This window comes from Columba livia, chromosome 1 (genome assembly GCF_036013475.1).
Source record: "Columba livia isolate bColLiv1 breed racing homer chromosome 1, bColLiv1.pat.W.v2, whole genome shotgun sequence".
NCBI lineage: Eukaryota > Metazoa > Chordata > Aves > Columbiformes > Columbidae > Columba > Columba livia.
Genome location: NC_088602.1, coordinates 623,318 through 643,983, shown reverse-complemented (window position 1 = coordinate 643,983; position 20,666 = coordinate 623,318). Strand labels below are relative to the sequence as shown.

The window sequence follows — 20,666 nt, the reverse complement described above, 5'->3', positions numbered from 1 at the left end:
CCGGTTCTCCTGGCTCTTCCAACTCGTGCGCAGGCCGGCTGGAAGGTCGGGGGGCAGCAGCGCGCTGCCCGTTCGCCCCTCGGGGTGACGCTGGTGCCGGCGTTGGGGCGCACGGTTCTCAAGTCACTTTTCTCCCCCCGGCCCCATCGCTGTGGCGGTTCAGGAGGGTCCCTGGTTGCACACTCTTGCTGACAAGAGCAGGTGAACGCCCTGGGGGTCCTGCCCTCGCCGGTACTCGCGCGTCCCGGAGCTCTGCCCGCAGCCCCACTGCTGCGCGGGGGGACGGGGCTGCCCCTCATCTGCCCCCCATGCTGTGCCAGGGGCTGCTGGAGCAGCACCGGTGCCTCGGGGGGTTGTGGGGCCCGCGGGGCTGGGGCTGCTCCCCCAAACCCAGGGGGCTCAGAGCGGGGACGCGGGTGATGGGGGACACGGGGCGCTGGGGCCTGACCCATGTGCCTGTGGGGTGGGCTGGGACGGGGCGTTTGGGCACCCGGGGACGGGCTGAAAACATCCATCCCCCGAATCCGGGGGTGTCAGGCTGGGGGCTCTGTGCCCTCCCCAAGGACCAGGGGGATGCGGGGGGACGGAGGGGGTCCTGCTCAGGGCCCTTGTCACCATGTGCTGCTCCCAGGGCAGTGGGACAACCCCTGCTCCACGGGGTGACCTGTCCCCCGTGACAACCCCTGCCCCCCCACAGCCCTGCAGCCCCCAGCACCAGGGCCGGCAGAGGAGCCCCCCACCCCCCCAAACCCACTGTCCGGCACATCAGGACCCCCAGAGCTGTCCCCAAGCTCAGGGTCCCTGTCCCGCCGCCCTCTCCATCCCAAGCCCCCGGGAGCTGCCCCGAGGGGACGCACAGGGAGGGAGAGGAGGCCGAGGGACGCACACGTGGACGTGGACGCACAGGAGGGGCCAGGACGGTGGGTTCCGTTCTGTTGTGTTCCTAGGTGGTAGTTTGACAATTGCACTCTTGCTTTAGATAAGTGAACGGTTCTCTCCATGACTAAGTGCCTGCGTTTCCCCGGGCGGGGAGGGGACACGGACACCCCAGCACTGCGGGCAGGGGACATGGACACCCTGTCACCATGGGCAGGGGACACGGACACCCCAGCACTGTGGGCAGGGGACATGGACACCCTGTCACCATGGGCAGGGGACACGGACACCCCAGCACTGTGGGCAGGGGACATGGACACCCTGTCACCATGGGCAGGGGACACGGACACCCCAGCACTGTGGGCAGGGGACATGGACACCCTGTCACCCCAGACAGGGGACATGGACACCCTGCCACTGCGGGCAGGGGACACGGACACCCCGGGCAGGGGACACAGGCACGCTGTCACTGTGGGCAGGGGACACAGACACCCCTGGCAGGGGACACGGACACCCCAGCACTGCATGCAGGGGACATGGACACCCCAGCACTGCGGGCAGGGGACACGGACACCCCAGCACCGCAGGGAGGGGACACGGACCCTGTCACCGCGGGCAGGGGACACAGGGGCTGCTGGCGCGGGGGTCCGGGGGGAGCCGGGCGCTGCTTGTGGTGCAGGGACGTGTGGATGCTGCAGGAGACGGGGCTGGGGATCCACCGACCGGTGACGCATCTGCCAACTCTGGAGGGTTTTTTTGGGGGGTGGGGGTCATTTCATAAATCTTTTCAATCCAATAAAGCATGTAGTCTATTTTACGAGCCGGCGGCTGCTGCTCAATCCTTCCAGCCCTTCCCGGGCTGCAGCGGGGGGGTCTCTCTGGGGACCGTCCCCCAGCCTGGCCGGTGACAGCGGGGACAGACGGACACAGCAGAGCCCTGTCCTGCAGGGTCTGGGGCTTACACTGGTGATCACGTTGGCCAAGCGGGGGCAATGACCTGCAGCAGCTCTGGGGCAGGACAAAGCGCAGGCGGCTCTGCACGTCCTGGTATCAACACCCCAGGGTGCAGCGCGTGTCCTGGGGCTGCGGGACGGGAAAATCCCCCCAAGAGCCGTTCCTGAGCCCCTCTCTGCTCCTGCTGCCCCGATGGTGTCTCCTCTTGCACCAGCTGGAGGGACCACCTGGAATCACAGAGGTTTGGGTTGAGGGACCTTCCCAGCTCCCCAGTCCCCTGCCATGAGCAGGGACATCTTCAGCAGCTCAGGGTGCTCAGAGCCCCGTCCAGCCTGGCCTGGGATGTCTCCAGGGATGGTTCATCCACCACCTCTCTGGCCAACCTGGGCCAGGCTCTCACCACCCTCAGGGCAACAATTTCTTCCTCATGTCCAGCCTGAATCTCCCTCCTTTAGTTTAACCCATCACCCCTTGTCCTGTCACAACAGGCCCTACTCAAAAGTCTGTCCCCATCTGTCTTATGGGCCCCTTTTCAGTCCGGAAAGGTGCACTAAGGTCTCCCAGAGCTTCTCTTCTCCAGCTGAACACCCCAACTCTCTCACCTGTCCCCAGCAGAGCTGTTCCAGCCTCGGGTCATTCCTGGGGCTCCTCTGGCCCCTCTCCAGCAGCTCCATCAGTTCCCATCAGTTCAGTCCCTTCCTCTGAGGTGTCTGGAACACAGGTTCACGGGGCTCCAGGTGTCAGTGGGGCCATTGGTGCAGCCCCAGCGACACCCCCATGCCCATCCAGCACCACCGGGATGGTGGCACCGATGTGTCCCTGCATGTGCTGCACCCCACAGCGCGGGCACACGCAGCCCTGGCACACATGGGCACGGCCCGGCCGCACAGCGACATCGCTGCAAGTGGAGCTTTATTGCACCCGCAGCCGCTCGGGGCTGCAAACCCGGCCTGGAGAAGCAAACCCGGCCTGGAGCCGCAAACCCGGCCTGGAGCTGTAAACCAGACTGGGGCCACAAACCTGGCCTGGAGCCGCAAACCCGGCCTGGAGCTGTAAACCCGACTGGGGCTGCAAACCCGACCTGGGGCTGCAAACCCGACCTGGAGCTGCAAACCTGACCCGGGGCTGCAAACCGGCCTGGGGCTGCCAACCCAGCCCAGGGCTGCAAACCCGGCCCAGGGCTGCAGACCCAACCTGGGGCTGCCAACCCAGCCTGGGGCTGCAAACCCGGCCCAGGGCTGCAAACCCAACCTGGGGCTGCAAACCCGGCCCAGGGCTGCAAACCCGACCTGGGGCTGCAAACCCGGCCTGGAGCTGCAAACCCGGCCTGGAGCTGCAAACCTGACCTGGGGCTGCAAACCCGGCCTGGGACTGCAAACCGGCCTGGGGCTGCAAACCCGGCCCAGGGCTGCAAACCCAGCCTGCAGCTGCAAACCCGGCCTGGGGCTGCAAACCCGACCCAGGGCTGCAAACCCAGCCCGGGGCTGCAAACCCGACCCAGGGCTGCAAACCCAACCTGGGGCTGCAATCCCGGCCTGGAGCTGCAAACCTGGCCTGGAGCTGCAAACCCGGCCTGGAGCTGCAAACCCGACCCAGGGCTGCAAACCCAACCTGGGGCTGCAAACCCGACCTGGGACTGCAAACCCGACCTGGGGCTGCAAACCCGACCTGGGACTGCAAACCCGACCTGGGACTGCAAACCCAACCTGGGGCTGCAAACCCGACCTGGGACTGCAAACCCGACCTGGGGCTGCAAACCCGACCTGGGACTGCAAACCCAACCTGGGGCTGCAAACCCGACCTGGGACTGCAAACCCGGCCTGGGGCTGCAAACCCGACCTGGGACTGCAAACCCGACCTGGGGCTGCAAACCCGGCCTGGAGCTGCAAACCCGGCCTGGAGCTGCAAACCCGACCTAGGGCTGCCAACCCAGCCTGGGGCTGCAAACCCAGCCCGGGGCTGCAAACCCGACCCGGGGCTGCAAACCCGACCCGAGGCTGCAAACCCGACCCGGGGCTGCAAACCCGGCCTGGGGCTGCAAACCCGGCCTGGGGCTGCAAACCCGACCCGGGGCTGCAAACCCGGCCTGGAGCTGCAAACCCGGCCCGGGGCTGCCAGCCCAGCCCGGGGCTGCAAACCCGGCCCGGGGCTGCAAACCCGACCTGGGGCTGCAAACCCGACCTGGGGCTGCAAACCTGACCCGGGGCTGCAAACCCGGCCTGGGGCTGCAAACCCGACCTAAGGCTGCAAACCCGACCTAGGGCTGCAAACCTGACCCTGGGCTGCAAACCCGGCCTGGGGCTACAAACCCGACCCAGGGCTGCAAGCCCGGCCTGGAGCTGCAAACCCGGCCTGGGGCTGCAAACCCGACCTGGGGCTGCAAACCCGGCCTGGGGCTGCAAACCCGACCTAGGGCTGCAAACCCGGCCTGGGGCTGCAAACCCGGCCTGGGGCTGCTCTGGCCCCAACTGCCCACACCGAACTGCTCCCCGTGGCGGGACGGGCGAGGGGACGCTGCCCGGGGCCGGGGTTTGAACTGGGCACACCAGCGGGGCCCCAGCCCGGCCCAGGGCCAGCGTGCGGTTCCCGTGGCCACGGTGGTGCCGACATCCCAAACTTTGTACATGGTTGTGACTCTAAAATCCTCAGTCGAATTCAATCTACATTTAAAGTTTTTAATTACCGACGAGACCTCAGTTTCAACAACCTGTCACGGCAAGACTTGCAGATACGTCTGCTTAGGTTTAGTGTGATGGCCTGGGCTTTTGTTTCTTTTTGTTTGTTTAAGAACGAAATCATTTATGGAGTGGTCGTGTCATCTTCACCAGGTAAGTGTTTTTGGTAACTGGCAATGTCCTTCATGGTTTTGCTTCTGGAAGGTGTTTTGGGCCACCTTCCTGTCGCTCTGGTTGTTGGGTTGCAGCTGGAGCTGATAACTGCACAGCCCAGCACCTGGATTTCCAACCAGGAGTTACCTGTGAGCAGCGGCCCCGTGAACCCCACGTGCAAGCCCAGGGCGAGTCCGCAGCGTTCAGACCGGGATGAGCCCTGGAAGCAGCAGAATGAACTCCAGCCCTGCCCGCGGCGCTGGGTCGGGGACAGGGACACGCGTGGCCGTCCCCAGACGGCTCCAACGGGACGTGACAGCTGCCCAGGCAGCGGGTCCTGCTCAGAGCCCCCCCGGGAGAGGGCACAGCGGCTCCAGGAAAAGGAACTAGAACACACACTGGTATCAGTGGTTGCCATCGCTGGGATGGGTGATGGTGACAGTGACAGCGCCGCCGGCAGCCCTGGGGTGGGTGTCCCCATCGCCAGCCAGTCCTGTTTTCCGGGGGGCTCTGGACAAGGCCATGGGGCGATGCCGGGCTGGCATCAGGCCTCGGTGCCGCCGGGGGGCGGCGCGGTGAAGTCGCTGCTGGTCAGGGTGATGGTGAACGGCACGTCGATGACGTCCCCGGCCACGTCCCGCGCGGTGGCCGTTCTCCAGGAGTGCAGGGGCTGGGTGGCTTTCTGGAAGCGCTGGGGGTGGGCGAGGGTGAGCAGGGGCTGCCCCGAGTCCCCCAGCATCACCCTTGGAGGTGGCAGCAGGGACGGGGATGCCGGGGGCTCAGACCCCACCACACCCGGCCCTTTGGCTCTCCTGGGAAGGGTCAGTGTCACCCCCACTCTGTCACTGCTCCCTCCTGCCCCGGCCCCAGCACTGGGGCAGCCCCTGCTCTGCCCCCTCCCCATCACTGTCCCATCCCTGTCCCCATCCCCATCCCCATCCCCATCCCCATCCCTATCCCCATCCCCATCCCATCCCTGTCCCAATCCTGTCCTCATCCCTGTCCCCATGCCTGTCCCTGTCCCATCCCTGTCCCTGTCCCCATCCCCATCCCATCCCTGTACCCATCCATGTCCCCATCCCTGTACCATCCCTGTCCCATCTTCGACACCATCCCCATGCCATCCCTGTCCCATCCCTGTCCTCAACCCCATCCCTGTCCCCATCCCCATCCCCATCCCATCCCTGTCCATCCCTGTCCCCGTCCTCATCCCCATCCCCATGCTCATCCCATCCCTGTCCCCATCCCATCCCTGTCCCATCCCTGTCCCATCCCTGTCCCCATCCCCATCCCCATCCCATCCCTGTCCCCATCGCCATCCCCATCCCTGTCCCCATCCCCATCCCCATCCCTGACACCATCCCAATCCCATCCCTGTCCCATCCCCAACACCATCCCCATCCCTGTCTCATCCCTGTCCCATCCCCATCACTGTCCCACCCCCATCCCCATCCCATCCCCTCCCATCCCTGTCCTGTCCCCGTCCCCTGGCACACTCACGTCACTCAGCGTCCCCGACTCGCGGCCCAGGGCCAGCGCGGCGCCGAGCGGGATCTGCAGGCAGGTGAGGACGCCCATGCAGACGCCCAGGCTGGTGCCCCAGGCGGGGAACTTGTAGGAGCCGTAGCGCAGGGGTTTGCTGTACATGTCCAGGAAGGTGTAGATGAGCGTGAACTGCCGGGCAGAGCGCGTGGGAGCCATGTGATGCTGCGGCACCGCCTGGCCCCGGGGATTTGGCCAGGACAGGCGACGTGGGGACCCCCAGGGGCACCCCGCACTCCCCAGCCCATCCCCCCCCGCCAGCCCCACGGTGCCCGGTGCTCACCAGCAGCAGACACGGCGTGAAGAAGATCCAGCACAGCTTGAAGTAGCCCAGCAAGCGGCTGCACCAGGGTGGGCACCGGCAGATCATGTCCACAATGTCCTGGCAGAATTGGTCCACACCTGTGGGAGCCGGGGAACGGTCACGGCACCCGGGACACCCCGTGTGGGGCTGAGCTGGGCCAGTAATAGAGATCACAGAATCCCAGAGTGTCAGGGGTTGAAGGGCCCTGGAAAGCTCATGCAGTGCAATCCCCCATGGAGCAGGAACACCCAGATGAGGTTACACAGGAAGGTGTCCAGGCGGGTTGGAATGTCTGCAGAGAAGGAGACTCCACAACCCCCTGGGCAGCCTGGGCCAGGCTCTGCCACCCTCACCCCAACAAGTTTCTTCTCCTCTTTCAGTGGAACCTCCTGTGTTCCAGTTTTCACCCATTGCCCCTTGTCCTGTCACTGATTGTCACCAGAAGAGCCTGGCTCCATCCTCCTGACACTGCCCCTTTCCATATTGATCCCCAGGAATGAGTCCCCCCTCAGTGTCCTCTTGTCCAGCTCCAGAGCCCCAGCTCCCTCAGCAGTGCTGGGTGCTGAACATCATCCACAGAATCCCAGCATCTCGGGCTGGTTGTGCCCTCTGTACATCCCCAGTCCAACCCGCTAACACAGGGTCACAGGGCAGATCACACAGGTCACAGAGCAGATCACACAGGTCACAGAGCAGATCACACAGGGGCACAGGGCAGATCACACAGGTCACAGAGCAGATCACACAGGGTCACACAGCAGATCACACAGGATCCCAGGGGGTCTGAATGTCTCAGAGCAGGAGACTCCACACCCGCTCTGGGCAGCCTGGGCCAGGCTCTGGCACCTCCCAGCACACAAGGTTCTGCTCATGTTCACATGGAGCCTCCTGTGTTTGTCTGTGCCCGTTGCCCCTCACCCTGGCGTTGGGCACCACTGAACAGAGTCTGGTCCATCCTGACACCACCCTGACATATTGATCATTGATCACATCCCTCTCAGCTTCTCTTCTCCAGCTCAGCAGCCCCAGCTCTCTCAGCCTTTCCTCACACAAAGATGCTCCAGCGGGTGGAACCACATCCCTCCAGCACGGGTTAAACTGCACCCACATCGCAGCATCTCCCCACGGGACTGAGCTGCGTGGGGCAGCAGGACGGGGGTAACATCCTGCCCACCCTGGCTCCAGGCTGCCCACAGCTGCCCGTGTACCCCACAGATCCACCGTTTGCCGTGAGCCCCAGGATGCTGAGTCCTGGGAGCCCCGGGATGCTGAGCGCTGGGAAACCCAGGATGCTGAGTCCTGGGAGCCCCAGGATGCTGAGCCCTGGGAAACCCGGGATGCTGAGCCCTGGGAGCCCCAGGATGCTGAGTCCTGGGAGCCCCGGGATGCTGAGCCCTGGGAAAACCGGGATGCTGAGCCCTGGGAAAACCGGGATGCTGAGCCCTGGGAAAACCGGGATGCTGAGCCCTGGCGGTGCAGCAGGAACCCGTGTCCCGCGTCCCCTGGCCGCCCGCCCGCTCACCGTAGCAGAAGGCGATGCCCAGGCACATGAAGAGGGCGACCACGATCAGCCCGAAGCCCGTGCTGTAGGTGTCGATGAGGGTGAACCAGAAGATGCCGCCCTGCGAGGTGGGGAGGGACGGGGTGAGTGCGGCGGGGGCTGCAGGACACCCTGCACCATGGACGGCAGTGACACCGGGGCTGGGAACAGCCCCCCCGTCCTCCCAGCTGAAGGATCATAGAATCATTGTGGTTGGAAAAGCCCCTTGAGCTCATTGAGTCCAACCATAACCCACCCCCGGCACTGCCCATGTCCTGAGAGCCTCCTGTCCGTCTGCCCAGCCCTCCAGGGATGGTGACTCCAGCACTGCCCTGGGCAGCCTGTTCTGGACTGGAGGGCAGTGGGGGCCGGTCCTGGTCCCCATCCTCCCCCGTCACCTCCCCGAGTGTGCCGGGTGCTGCTGGGCGCAGGGACCCCGTACCTGGGTGACCAGCAGGAGCCCCAGCAGGAAGAAGGAGATGCAGAGGACACCCAGCAGCGCCGTCTTCCTCCTCCAGCTGCGCAGGGCGGGGAACTCGTCCAGGACGGCCGTGGTGATGCCCTCGATGTTCCCAAACTGCGGGACGGGGACATCAGTGGGGGGTGTCCCAGTCCCGCAGCCCTCTGGATGGTGCCACAGAGGGGACTTTGCAGGACACTGTGCCCACGGGCATCCCCATCCCTGGGATGCCTGGGCAAACCCAAACCAGTGCCACTGGGATGTGGCTGCATCCCAGCCCCATGTCCTCGGGTGCACCCCACACGCGCGGGGCTGTGCAGCCCCCACCCCAGCACCATCCTCATCCTCCCGGCCCAAGCACGCTGTGCCAGCTGCACGCCCAAGACGGGGGTACCTGGCACCCTAAGGCACCCTTAAGGCACAGGGCAGGACATGGGGCTGCCCAAGGTGACAATCACCAAAGTGTCCACTCCGAGGGTGATCAGCATCAGAAAGAAGAGGATGGACCAGAATGGGGAGCCAGGCAGCAGGGACAGGGCTTCAGGGTACGCCACAAATGCCAGCCCGGGGCCTGCAGGAGATGGAGGGAACCACCAAATCACAGGATCATTTGGGTTGGAAAAGCCCCTCAAGATCATGGAGTTCAGCCATAACCCACCCTGTCCCTGCCCCATGTCCTGAGAACCTCATGTCCGTCTGTCCAGCCCTCCAGGGCTGGTGACTCCAGCACTGCCCTGGGCAGCCTGTTCCAATGCCCCACAGCCCTTTGGGGAAGAAATTGTTCCCACATCCAACCTCAACCTCCCCTGGCGCAACTTGAGGCCGTTTCCTCTGCTCCTGGCGCTTGTTCCTGGGGAGCAGAGCCCGACCCCCCTGGCTCCAAGCTCCTTTCAGGCAGTTGCAGGAAGTGTGAAAGGACACGTCATGGTGAGATGGGCCAAGCGCAGCTGGATGTGAGCTCAACTGCAGCCCCGTGTCCCTGTCCCAGCACAGGGCACCGAGATGTCCCCAGGCACAGCCCAGCACGGGTCCCCATCCCCGAGCCCTCACCTGAGTCCACAACGCTGCCCACGGGGACCTGTCTCTTCCAGGCCATGTGCCCCAGCACCGAGAAGATGGCGAAGCCGGCGAAGAAGCTGGTACAGCAGTTCCCGATGGTGATGACCAAGGTGTCCCTGCCGGGAGGGGGTCCCAGCCCCACGCTCATGACGTGAGGATGGAGATAGGGGTGTCCCCATCGGCCGTGGGGCTCAGCCCTCCCCATGTGTGCCCAACAGCCCAAGTCCCCTATGCCCCCCAAGTCCCCTATGTCCCCCACGTCCCCCATGCTCACCGGATGACGTTGTTGTCAAACCTGTTGTAGGAGGCCATGGAGAGCAGCCCCCCGAAGCCGATGCCCAGGGAGTAGAAGATCTGCGAGGCCGCATCGCTCCACACCTGGGAGAGGACGGACCGGGGGCTGCAGGATGCTGGGCTGGGGGTGTCGCTGCCCCGGGGGACCCCCCAGGTTACCTGTGCGCTCTGCAGCCGGCTCCAGTCCGAGGACAGGTAGAAGCGCACGCCGTCGAGGGAGCCGTCCAGCGTGGCCCCCCGGACGATGAGGATGAGGATGACGAGGTAGGGGAAGGTGGCAGTGAAGTAAACGACCTGCGCAGGGCATGGCTGGTTGGGCCCCACTCCACCAGCACCGCCACCCCCGTGCCCCCACACCCCGCATACCCCCCGCACCCTGCGTACTCCCCGCACCCTGTGTACCCCCCGCACCCCGCACCTTGCCCGAGCTGCGGATGCCCTTCAGCAGGCAGAGGAAGAGGAGGGTCCAGGCCGCCAGCAGGCACAGGGCGAGGGGCCAGCGCACGGGGCCAGGGTCCCCCAGGCCGGAGCTGTGTGTCACTCCCAGCACCCGATCCCTGTGGGGACACGGGGCGGTGGGATGGGGACACAAGGTGCCCTTGTCACCTCCGCGGTGTCCTCAGCCATCCCTCCGCTCTTCACAAAGCCCCCGGTGTCACCGAGCGCTGCCTAGGGGGCCAGCCCTGGGGACCTGGGGAGGTGACCCCCAGACTCAGGCAGGGGACACGGGTTGGGGACACACGTCGATGCCACCACACAGGGACTCACTTCCAGAAAAGCTCGCTGGCGCTGACCCAGCTGGCGCTCGCCGACGCGTTCTGCAACACACGGTCCCAGCGGGTCACTGTCACCGCCACCGTCCCCAGTGTCCCCCCAGCCCTCCTGCTGCAGCTCCCAGCAGAAACCACCCCACGGCCCAGCCCCACATCGACACAGACCCCACGGTGCCACCACCCCAGGACACCGACCTGGCAGTGGTCCCTGTTGTTGGGGGCGTCACAGGACCAGGGCAGGGGGCTCCGGAAGGAGGAGCCCAGGTAGTAGAAAGCCCAAGCGATGATGACGTTGTAGTAGAGGGACACCAGGGAGGACACGATCAGCATGGCGACGCCAACACCTGCACCGGGAAAGGGGTGACACCCCGCGGACCCCCAGCACTGGTCCAGGGGGTGGTGGGGACCTGCCCAGGAACTCAGGGTCCTGTCAGATGTGGGGTGGGAAGGAGAGGAGCCCCCGGTCCCACCTCTCAGGAGCGGGCAGCACTTCCAGACGGTGATGGGCCCCGCAGCCCCGTACTGGCCCAGGCTCAGCTCCATCAGGAAGAGCGGCAGCCCCGTCACCAGCAGCATGATGAAGTAGGGGATGAGGAACACACCTGGGAGAAGGAGAGGGGCAGCAGGTCGGGGGGACGGATGGCACCATGGACAGACATGTGGTTTGGCCTTGCGGTGGGGGCACGTGTCTGGGTGGGACATGGCAGGGCAAGGTCTCCATCCCAGAGGCATCCCCAGCAGAGAAGTCAATTAGTGAAATGTTTCAATTCGAAAAGACCTTTGCGGTCATCTAATCCAACCATTAACCCAGCACTGCCAAGTCCACCACTGCCCCATGTCCTGAGAACCTCCTGTCCGTCTGTCCAGCCCTCCAGGGCTGGTGACTCCAGCACTGCCCTGGGCAGCCTGTTCCAATGCCCCACAGCCCTTTGGGGAAGAAATTGTTCCCACATCCAACCTCAACCTCCCCTGGCGCAACTTGAGGCCGTTTCCTCTGGTCCTCATGAGTTCCTCAGGAGACCCACAATGGGGCCTGAGCTGGGAGTCGCGGGGAACCCACTGGGCCTGGTTAGGGTGGGTGGTGGGTGGCGGGAGCAGCACTGGGGTGCATCCATGGGTGCTGCAGCGATGTTGAGGAATGAGGGATGCTGAGGGGTGAAGGATGCTGGGGGATGCTGAGGGATGAAGGATGCTGAAGGATGCTGAAGGATGCTGAGGGATGAAGGATGCTGAGGGATGCTGAGGGATGAGGGATGAGGGATGCTGAGGGATGAAGGATGCTGGGGGGTACTGAGGGATGAGGGATGCTGAAGGATGCTGAGGGATGAAGGATGCTGAAGGATGCTGACGAATGAAGGATGCTGAGGAATGCTGAGGGATGAGGGATGCTGAGGGATGCTGAGGGATCAGGGATGCTGAGGGATGAAGGATGCTAAGGGATGCTGAGGAATGCTGAGGGGTGAGAGATGCTGAGGGATGAAGGATGCTGGGGGGTACTGAGGGATGAGGGATGCTGAAGGATGCTGAGGGATGAAGGATGCTGAAGGATGCTGACGGATGAAGGATGCTGAGGAATGCTGAGGGATGAGGGATGCTGAGGGATGCTGAGGGATGCTGAGGGATCAGGGATGCTGAGGGATGAAGGATGCTGAGGGATGCTGAGGAATGCTGAGGGGTGAGAGATGCTGAGGGATGAAGGATGCTGGGGGATGCTGAGGGATGAGGGATGCTGAGGGATGAAGGATGCTTGGGGATGCTGAGGGATGAGGGATGCTGAAGGATGCTGAGGGATGAAGGATGGTGAGGGATGCAGAATGCTGAGGGATGAAGGATGCTGAGGGATGAGGGATGCTGAGGGATGAAGGATGCTGAAGGATGCTTTGGGATGAGGGATTCTCAGTGCTGCCAGATGCTCAGAGCCTTGGGATGCTCAGAGCCCGGGCCGTGCCCGCAGCAGATCCTAGTGTTTTGTTGGTCGATACACTCTCTTCCACCTTCAGCAACAGCCTTCTCTGCAGAGGAAATCCTGCTCCTCGCAGCCTCAGCCAGGCAAAATCTGTGCTGGAAAAGGACATTTTCCAGGGAAGAAAACGGCATTTCCCAGCTGGCAGCAGCTGCAGCCCAAGCCCATTATCTCCAGTCACCGTTCCCCGCAGCAGAGCAGCTCCCAGCCGCGATGCCGGATCCAGACCCGCAGCCTGGCCAGCAGACCAGACATGGGGCCGGCTGCTCGTTAGCTGGGCGCTCATTAGCGCAGCGCTGAGGGAATGATGCCTCCACATCTGTGCACGCTGCGGGGGAGCAGCAGCTCCAGCAGAGGCTCCACAGGGCTCAGCCTGGGGACGAGGGGACCACGGTGGGGACATGGGGGACCATGGTGGGGACATCATCGGGGACTCCTGCTCTGCTGCTGGGGGAGGCTGAGTGAGGGGGGACAATGTTTGGGGGGCCAGGGGACCGAGGTGGGGCAGCGTGTTGCTGCTCTGCCTGTGACACTGGGACACGATGGCTCAGGCTGCTTTGCTGCGGGGACAACATGTCCCCTGGCGCTGGTACTGCAGGGGTGTTCTGAGCACAACCCTCCAAACCGCCCCAGCTCCACGGCTTTGGGATAAAGCCCCCCCACACCGCCATTCCCCCACCACCCCTTTGGATGGGGGTCAGGGGCAGCAGCTCCCCCTGAACCCCTATTTCTCTTGCTGGCCCAAAGTCCCTTTGGCTGACACTGCCAGAGGGTGGCAGGGATCGTGTCCCTGTCCCCATGGGTGCCCAGGAGTGACCACGGGCAGCAGTTGACATCCAGTGGCGAGCACGCCGGTCACTGCAGGGTGACGCACCCGCCAGGCTCCCGCACCACAGCCCCGTGTCTCCAGGGCACCTGGTGGCGGCTGCTCCAGCTCCCACTGAGCAGCGCGCCTCCGTCCCCTTTGTCCCCATCCCGAGCTTTGGTGCTGCCACCAGCTCTGGCTCTGCAACCTGTGGGATGGAGGAGGACGCTTCCCTGGTGGATCCGCGGCCACCCCAGCCCCCAGTGCAGGCTCAGCCACCCCAGCCCGGGCTCAGCCACCCCATTGCAACCGCAGCGAACCCTGTCCCGAGGGCCAAATTCCCTGCGGTGAGGCCGGGGTGCAAAGCTCAGCATAGCCCAGCCCCGGCTCATCGCTGGGACAACCGAAAGGAGCTTGGAGCCGGGTGGGGTCGGGCTCTTGCTCCCCCAGGAACAAGCGCCAGGAGCAGAGGAGAAACAGCCTCAAGTTGCGCAAGGGGAGGTTGAGGTTGGATGTGGGAACAATTTCTTCCCCAAAGGGCTGTGGGGCATTGGAACAGGCTGCCCAGGGCAGTGCTGGAGTCACAGCCCTGGAGGGGTTGGACAGACGGACAGGAGGTTCTCAGGACATGGGGCAGTGCCAGGCTGGGTTATGGTTGGATTCGAATGGTCTTGAGGGGCTTTTCCATCACCGAAATGACCCTGTGACTCTAAGACACCTCTGCTGGCACCAGCTCAGCAGGACACCGTGGCGCTGGGGACAGCCTGGTGCGTGGCACAGTTTTTGGGGGACTGTGGAGCACTGGTTGGGGTCCCACAGTCCTGGGTCCCATGCTCGGGTGCTGCTGCCACCAGACGAGCACACACCAGACATGTGGCGCAGCCCATCAGCAAATGAGTTCAGTTAGAGGGATTTAAGGAGCAGCCATGGGGCAAAGGAGAGGTCACCAGTTTAACTGGGTGGACTGGAAGGATTGTAGAGAAACCAGCGCAATAAAACCCTGCGAGACAGCTGCAGGGAAGGCAGGTTGGGGGTCTGGGGTCCCTGCAGCCCATGGAGCACCAGGGAGCCAGAGGCAGCAGCCGGGGCAGGTGGAGGTGATTTCTGGTGAGGAGAAATGGGGGGTCAGGGCACAGCACAGCTGGCAGGGTCCGTGTCAGGAGGGGGGAGGCCCAGACATGAGGGAGAATATTGTTGCCCTGAGGGTGGTGAGAGCCTGGCCCAGGTTGGCCCGAGAGGTGGTGGATGAACCATCCCTGGAGACATCCCAGCCAGGCTGGACGGGGCTCTGAGCACCCTGAGCTGCTGAAGATGTCCCTGCTCATGGCAGGGGGACTGGGGAGCTGGGAAGGTCCCTCAACCCAAAACCTCTGTGATTCCAGGTGGTCCCTCCAGCTGGTGCAAGAGGAGACATCATCGGGGCAGCAGGAGCAGAGAGGGGCTCAGGAACGGCTCTTGGGGGATTTTCCCGTCCCGCAGCCCCAGGACACGCGCTGCCACCCTGGGGTGTTGCCACCCAGGACGTGCAGAGCCGCCTGCGCTTTGTCCTGCCCCAGAGCTGCCGCAGGTCATTCTGCCCCGCTTTGGCCGACATCCCGGCCGCTCCTGCCCGCCTGAATTGGGTTTTCATGGACGGCACCTCTGTGCGTGATGCACAAAGCTCACGGCGAGCACAGCACCCAGTGGTCCCAGCTGCTTGGGGGTCACCGCGTTTCTGGCCCAAGCCCTTCTTCTCGGGGGGGGCAGGGATGCTGTGCAGGGGGCTCTGCATGGCAGCAGCTCCTCTTCACCCCAAACCGGGCAGGACGGTGCCCAGGCTCACTCCGGAGCTGCTGCATCACTGGGGAACACAGGGCGGCCCCAGCAGGAGCAGAACTTCCCCGGCACAGACACAGGGAGATGCTGTGAACTCCTAAAGTGTCCTCACAGCAGATTCAAATGCTGGTGTCCATAGAACCATTTTGGTTGGAAAAGCCCCTCAAGATCATTGAGTCCAACTGTTCTCTCATCCCTGTCCCTGCCCCATGTCCTGAGAACCTCCTGTCCGTCTGTCCAGCCCTCCAGGGCTGGTGACTCCAGCACTGCCCTGGGCAGCCTGTTTCCAATGCCCCACAGCCCTTTGGGGAAGAAATTGTTCCCACATCCAACCTCAACCTCCCCTGGCGCAACTTGAGGCCCGTTTCCTCTGCTCCTGGCGCTTTGTTCCTGGGGAGCAGAGCCGACCCCCCTGGCTCCAAGCTCCTTTCAGGCAGTTCAGAGATCAGAAGGTCTCCCCTCAGCTCCTGTTCTCCAGCTGAACCCCCCAGGTCCTCTCAGCCGCTCCATCACACTTGTGCTCCAGCCCTCACCAGCTCCGTTCCCTTCTCTCCACTCGCTCCAGCACCTCAAGGCCTTTCTTGGCGTGAGGGGCCCAGAACTGACCCAGGATTCACGGTGCAACACGAGACCCAGGTGAACCAACACAGAGTCCCCAAAACCCTGAAATGCCCATGTTTTCTGTCCCCTGCACTGTCCTGCTGTCCCTCCCCATCCTCCTGCTCTCCATCCAGGAGAAGGAGGGGAAGGGGAAGGGGATAGGAGGAAGGGGAAGAGGGAAGGGAAGGGAAAGGGAAAGGGAAGGGAAAAGGAAAGGGAAAGGAAAGGAAGGGAAAGGGAAAAGGGAAAGGGAAAGGGAAAGGGAAAGGGAAAGAGGAAAGGGAAAAGCTGCGTGTGCTCCCGTTGTGGCCCCACCTCCTCCGTTGCGGTAGCACAGGTAGGGAAGCGCCAGACGTTGCCCAGCCCCACGCAGTAGCCCAGGCAGGACAGCAGGAAGTCGTATTTGCCAGCCCAGGTCTCCCGGGGTGGGCTGGGGGCCGGGGTCTCGGGCTGGGCCGGGGGTCCCGGCCAGAGCTGGTTGGTGGGGTCGGTAGTGGGACCCTCCGTCTGGAAGATGTTGACCTGCGGAGGGGAGCGAAGCGTCAGGACGGGCTGGTCAGAGGCTGCAGACCCCCACGGCTCCTCAGCAGTGGCTGGGCACGGCCAAGCTCCCCATGAAATACACCTGGTCCTCCAAGCAGTTCTGGAGTCTTCCTGAAACCTGACCAGGGGAGCCCATGGTGGCCTGAGCTTGGGCTGGTCTAGAGCTCATGTCCCAACGCTCCGGGCAGGTTTCACCCAGAAGAATCCCCCACGGTGTGGAAGTCCACCAGCCCTGATGATTTTCCATCTCTGCTCTTTCGTGCACCCAAGGACTGTCTGTGCACAGGGACTGTCTGGATCAGCATCCCAGCGCCCAGCCCTGTGTGGAGAAGATGAGGTGTGCAGGGGTGCTCCCCACTGCTTAGAGAATCACCAGATCATAGAATTATTTTGGTTGGAATTGACCCTCAGGCTCACCAAGTCTCACCCGTCCGCCCCCCTCACCCGTCCCCCATCCCCGACACTGCCCCATGTCCTGAGAACCTCCTGTCCGTCTGTCCAGCCCTCCAGGGCTGGTGACTCCAGCACTGCCCTGGGCAGCCTGTTCCAATGCCCCACAGCCCTTTGGGGAAGAAATTGTTCCCACATCCAACCTCAACCTCCCCTGGCGCAACTTGAGGCCGTTTCCTCTGCTCCTGGCGCTTGTTCCTGGGGAGCAGAGCCCGACCCCCCTGGCTCCAAGCTCCTTTCAGGCAGTTGCAGACAGCATGTGCTCATCAGACCCCTCCTGCCCAGCATCTCCAAGGCTGGGGGGGTGACTTCCAGCTCCCACCTTCACCAGGGTCTTCCCCCTGCACAGCCGGGGGACCTGTGAGCAAGGGCTGGAGCCATCGGCTCACACTGTGTCCAGTCTGGCAAGGGGACACCTGGTGCCATGTGGCCCATGGGGACCACTAAAGGGGACACCAGCAGGGTAGGGGGACTCATACCTCTCACCAGCCCCAGACCCTGCACCCTGACACGCAGGCATATCTGCTGAAGGGGCATGTGCACGGTGGGGACAGACGGAACAGGGACATTGTGCCTCATTTGTTATTATCCAGTGGGGGCCAAGGGCTCAGAGAATCACAGAATCACAGATGGTTTGGGTTGGAGGGACGTTCAAAGATCATCTAATCCCACCCCTGCCATGAGCAGGGACATCTTCACCAGCTCAGGGTGCTCAGAGCCCCGTCCAGCCTGGCCTGGGATGTCTCCAGGGATGGTTCATCTACCACCTCTCTGCCCAACCTGGGCCAGGCTCTCACCACCCTCAGGGCAACAATTCCTTCCTCATGTCCAGCCTGAATCTCCCTCCTTTAGTTTAAACCATCACCCCTTGTCCTGTCACAACAGGCCCTGCTAACGAGAGGCTGCGGGGCAGATGCTCCTCTCCCAGGCTCAGCCGCCAGCACCGCGGGGACCTGCAAGGACACAGCGCTGGCCAGAGGCTCTCGCAGCGTGACAGTCCTTGCGGGTGTTGTTGTGTGAGCAATTCCGTTCAGTATCGGTGTCCCAAGAGCTGCAAACGTTTGTTGTGAGCCCGGCCCGCACAGCCCGCAGGGCACGGGGCCGCAGGAGCGCGGGGCTCGTCCCAGTGCTGCCTCCGGCCAGCGCAGCGCTGCCGTGCCTCAGTTTCCCCGCTGCGGGAGAAGCGCCGCCCGGGGCGCAGGGACGTGGCTCAGCCTTGAGGCAGAGCTGTGATTCACAGACCACAAAGCCAGACGAGCCGCTGAGCTCAGGCCTAAGCTCAGGCACAGCGCCAGCCAAGGCTTCGCTCCCACCGCAGCCTGAGGGTTTGTTTTACAAAAGGCTCCAGTTTTGAATTAATTTAAAAACGCCTCCGTGCTGCAGTGTCTCTCCCCAGGTTTGAGGGGGCTGATCCAGCATTTATTCATCCTGCAGAGCATCCTTTTCCTCAACTACCACCCTCCCTCAACAACAGCATGGGCCATGGGGAGAGCAATCTGCCAACCTGCAAACCCCGGCCAAACGGGAGAGATGCTCCTGCACCTCTGTGGTCTCCAGAGGCTGCGGAAACCCCGAAACCCAGCACATTCCCCGTCCTCATCCCTTATTCCCAGCGCCGTGGGCAGCAGAGCCGCTCGCAGGAGATGTGCCTCGTGCCTCGTGCCCCGGCAGCGGCCGGGGTCCCCCCTGACATGGGCATTTTGGGGCTGTTCAGAGGTGACAGCACCTTGGCCACACGCACCATGGGACACCGAGATGTCTGCACAAAGTCCCCGGGTGCAGCTCCCCCCAGCAGCCGATCCGAGGGGACCGGGTTTGACCCCCGTCAAACCAGGCTGAGACTCCCCCGCAGTGTCAGCTCCCGGTGACCCAAACCCAGGTGCAGATTAACGGTTCCATCGGCCACAGGGACACCCCTGGCCCCTGGCACAGTGTCCCTCCCAGCCTCCCAGACCCGGCTGTGACAACAGGGCAGAGCTGCCTGGGGTGTTTGCAGGAACAGCGGGGACAGACCTGACCCAGCAAGTCCTGCTGACCTCACCGAGCTGTGATAGGGGTGCCCTGTGCCCCAGTAGCACCTGCTCTCCCCCACACCTCCTGGGCTTGCCCTGCTGGTGTCCTCGTCTCCCGTTGCCCAGAGCAATAGAAAGGTGGTTGTAGAAAACTGCTTACAAGGGGCTGGACCACCCACCTCCTGCTGCTTTGAGCACAGGAGGTGATGAATCACAGAATAATTTGGGTTGAAGGACCTTCCATTTCCCCCCTGCCATGAGCAGGGACATCTTCACCAGCTCAGGGTGCTCAGAGCCCCGTCCAGCCTGGCCTGGGATGTCTCAGGGATGGTTCATCCACCACCTCTCTGGACAACCTGGGCCAGGCTCTCACCACCCTCAGGGCAACAATTTCTCCCTCATGTCCGGCCTGAATCTCCCTCCTTTAGTTTAAACCATCACCCCTTGTCCTGTCACAACAGGCCCTGCTCAAAAGTCTGTCCCCATCTTTCTCATCGTCCCTTTTAAGCCTGGATATGTGCAGCACCTTCCCTGAGGAGGTCAGTGAGGATGGACAGGAGTTAAAACACTACCAGGGAGAACAGGAAAGGTGCCACAGGACAGCCCAGGGTCTCCAGGACAAATCTCCTGGCCCAGAACGCTACTTTTGCCCTTCTCCCATGGAGCTGCTTTGCTCGCACACCCACAACGTCTCGGCATGGGGCAATTATTGCTGTTATCACCCCACCCGTTTCCAATCAGGCTTTATAGTCCTGGCAGCAAGGGAGGGAAATTTCCCGACAAGCCCGTCTGGCTCGGCAGGACCTGCTGCCCCCACCCCAACCGCTGCCAAACGTGACTCGGGCGATGGGGGAGGAAAGGGAGGATGCGAGTGAGGAGGAGCCACGCTGGGCAGCCTTCGGCCTCGCCACTCTCTCCCTGCTCCTCATGGGGACACAAGTGCTCCAACCCAACCAGTGTCACCCCAGGAGCACCCAGCGCTGTCACTGTGACCCTGGCCTGTGTCCACATGTCCTGCACCTCAGCAGGACCACAGCCCCCCAGGCCAGACGGCAGGGGCAGACCCATCTCTCCACTATCCGTGTGCCCCACACTGGGGTCACCTGGGAGCTGTGACCCCCCTTGATTCCCTGTTCCCCAGCAGAGAATGTGCCCCTGGTCACCCCACTGCCCCGCAGTGACCTGTGGGACGAGCCATCAGTGAGCTCTGCCCTTCGCAGAGATGTTCTGACCTCTGAAAAGCATCAGCCCCCCCTTTCCCTGGAGAGGACCCAATGTCACCAGGCACAGCCTCCCCAGAGCCCCCCGGGTGGGTGGGAGACCCATCCCGTGCCCAAGGGGACACGGCGCTCTGGCGGCTTTGTGCACCCCGAGAAATCCCAGCAGCTCCACCAAACTGCAGCCACAGGACAAACTGCAAGGGGGTGTCAGCGGTGGAGAAAACCCCACAGTGGTGGAGAAAACCCCCACAGTGGTGGGACGGCAGGAGGAACCAAGTCTGGCTGTCACCTTGGCACGTGGGTGCCCAAGGGACAACATGCTGTGGAACCCCCGGTGGGATCAGACATCCCAGTGCTGCTCCCACCACAACCAGGGCTCACTGGGGTGGTCCCAGCAGGACCAGCCGCAATGGGGCTGTGGAGGTGACCCGCACCGGGGGGTCCCCAGCACTGGGGGGTCCCCAGCACCGGGGGGTGCTGCGGTCGGGACAGGGCAGCGCAGGGCAGGGCAGACACGTCTCCTCTCGTCCCCACTCCTACCGTGGGCTCCATGGGCGCGTTGCGGGCCGGGGGCCCTGGCGTGTCGAGGTGCCCGGTGCACGGCATTTCCTGCTTGGCAGGAGGGAGG

The 20,666-nt window shown here is 63.5% G+C and overlaps 1 protein-coding gene across 1 annotated transcript; it reads right to left on the bottom strand.

Annotated features, from left to right (window-relative positions):
- Positions 1–4,491: 4,491 nt before the first annotated feature.
- On the bottom strand, positions 4,492–20,666 carry LOC102092298 (sodium-dependent proline transporter-like). The gene is given in 16 exon segments (XM_065061911.1): positions 4,492–5,349; positions 6,159–6,332; positions 6,484–6,602; positions 8,027–8,126; positions 8,487–8,621; positions 8,963–9,075; positions 9,555–9,679; positions 9,838–9,941; positions 10,017–10,151; positions 10,276–10,414; positions 10,626–10,675; positions 10,826–10,974; positions 11,101–11,232; positions 16,129–16,158; positions 16,161–16,335; positions 20,579–20,666. Coding segments are annotated over 16 exon segments (1,893 nt in total). The 5' UTR covers positions 20,645–20,666; the 3' UTR covers positions 4,492–5,202.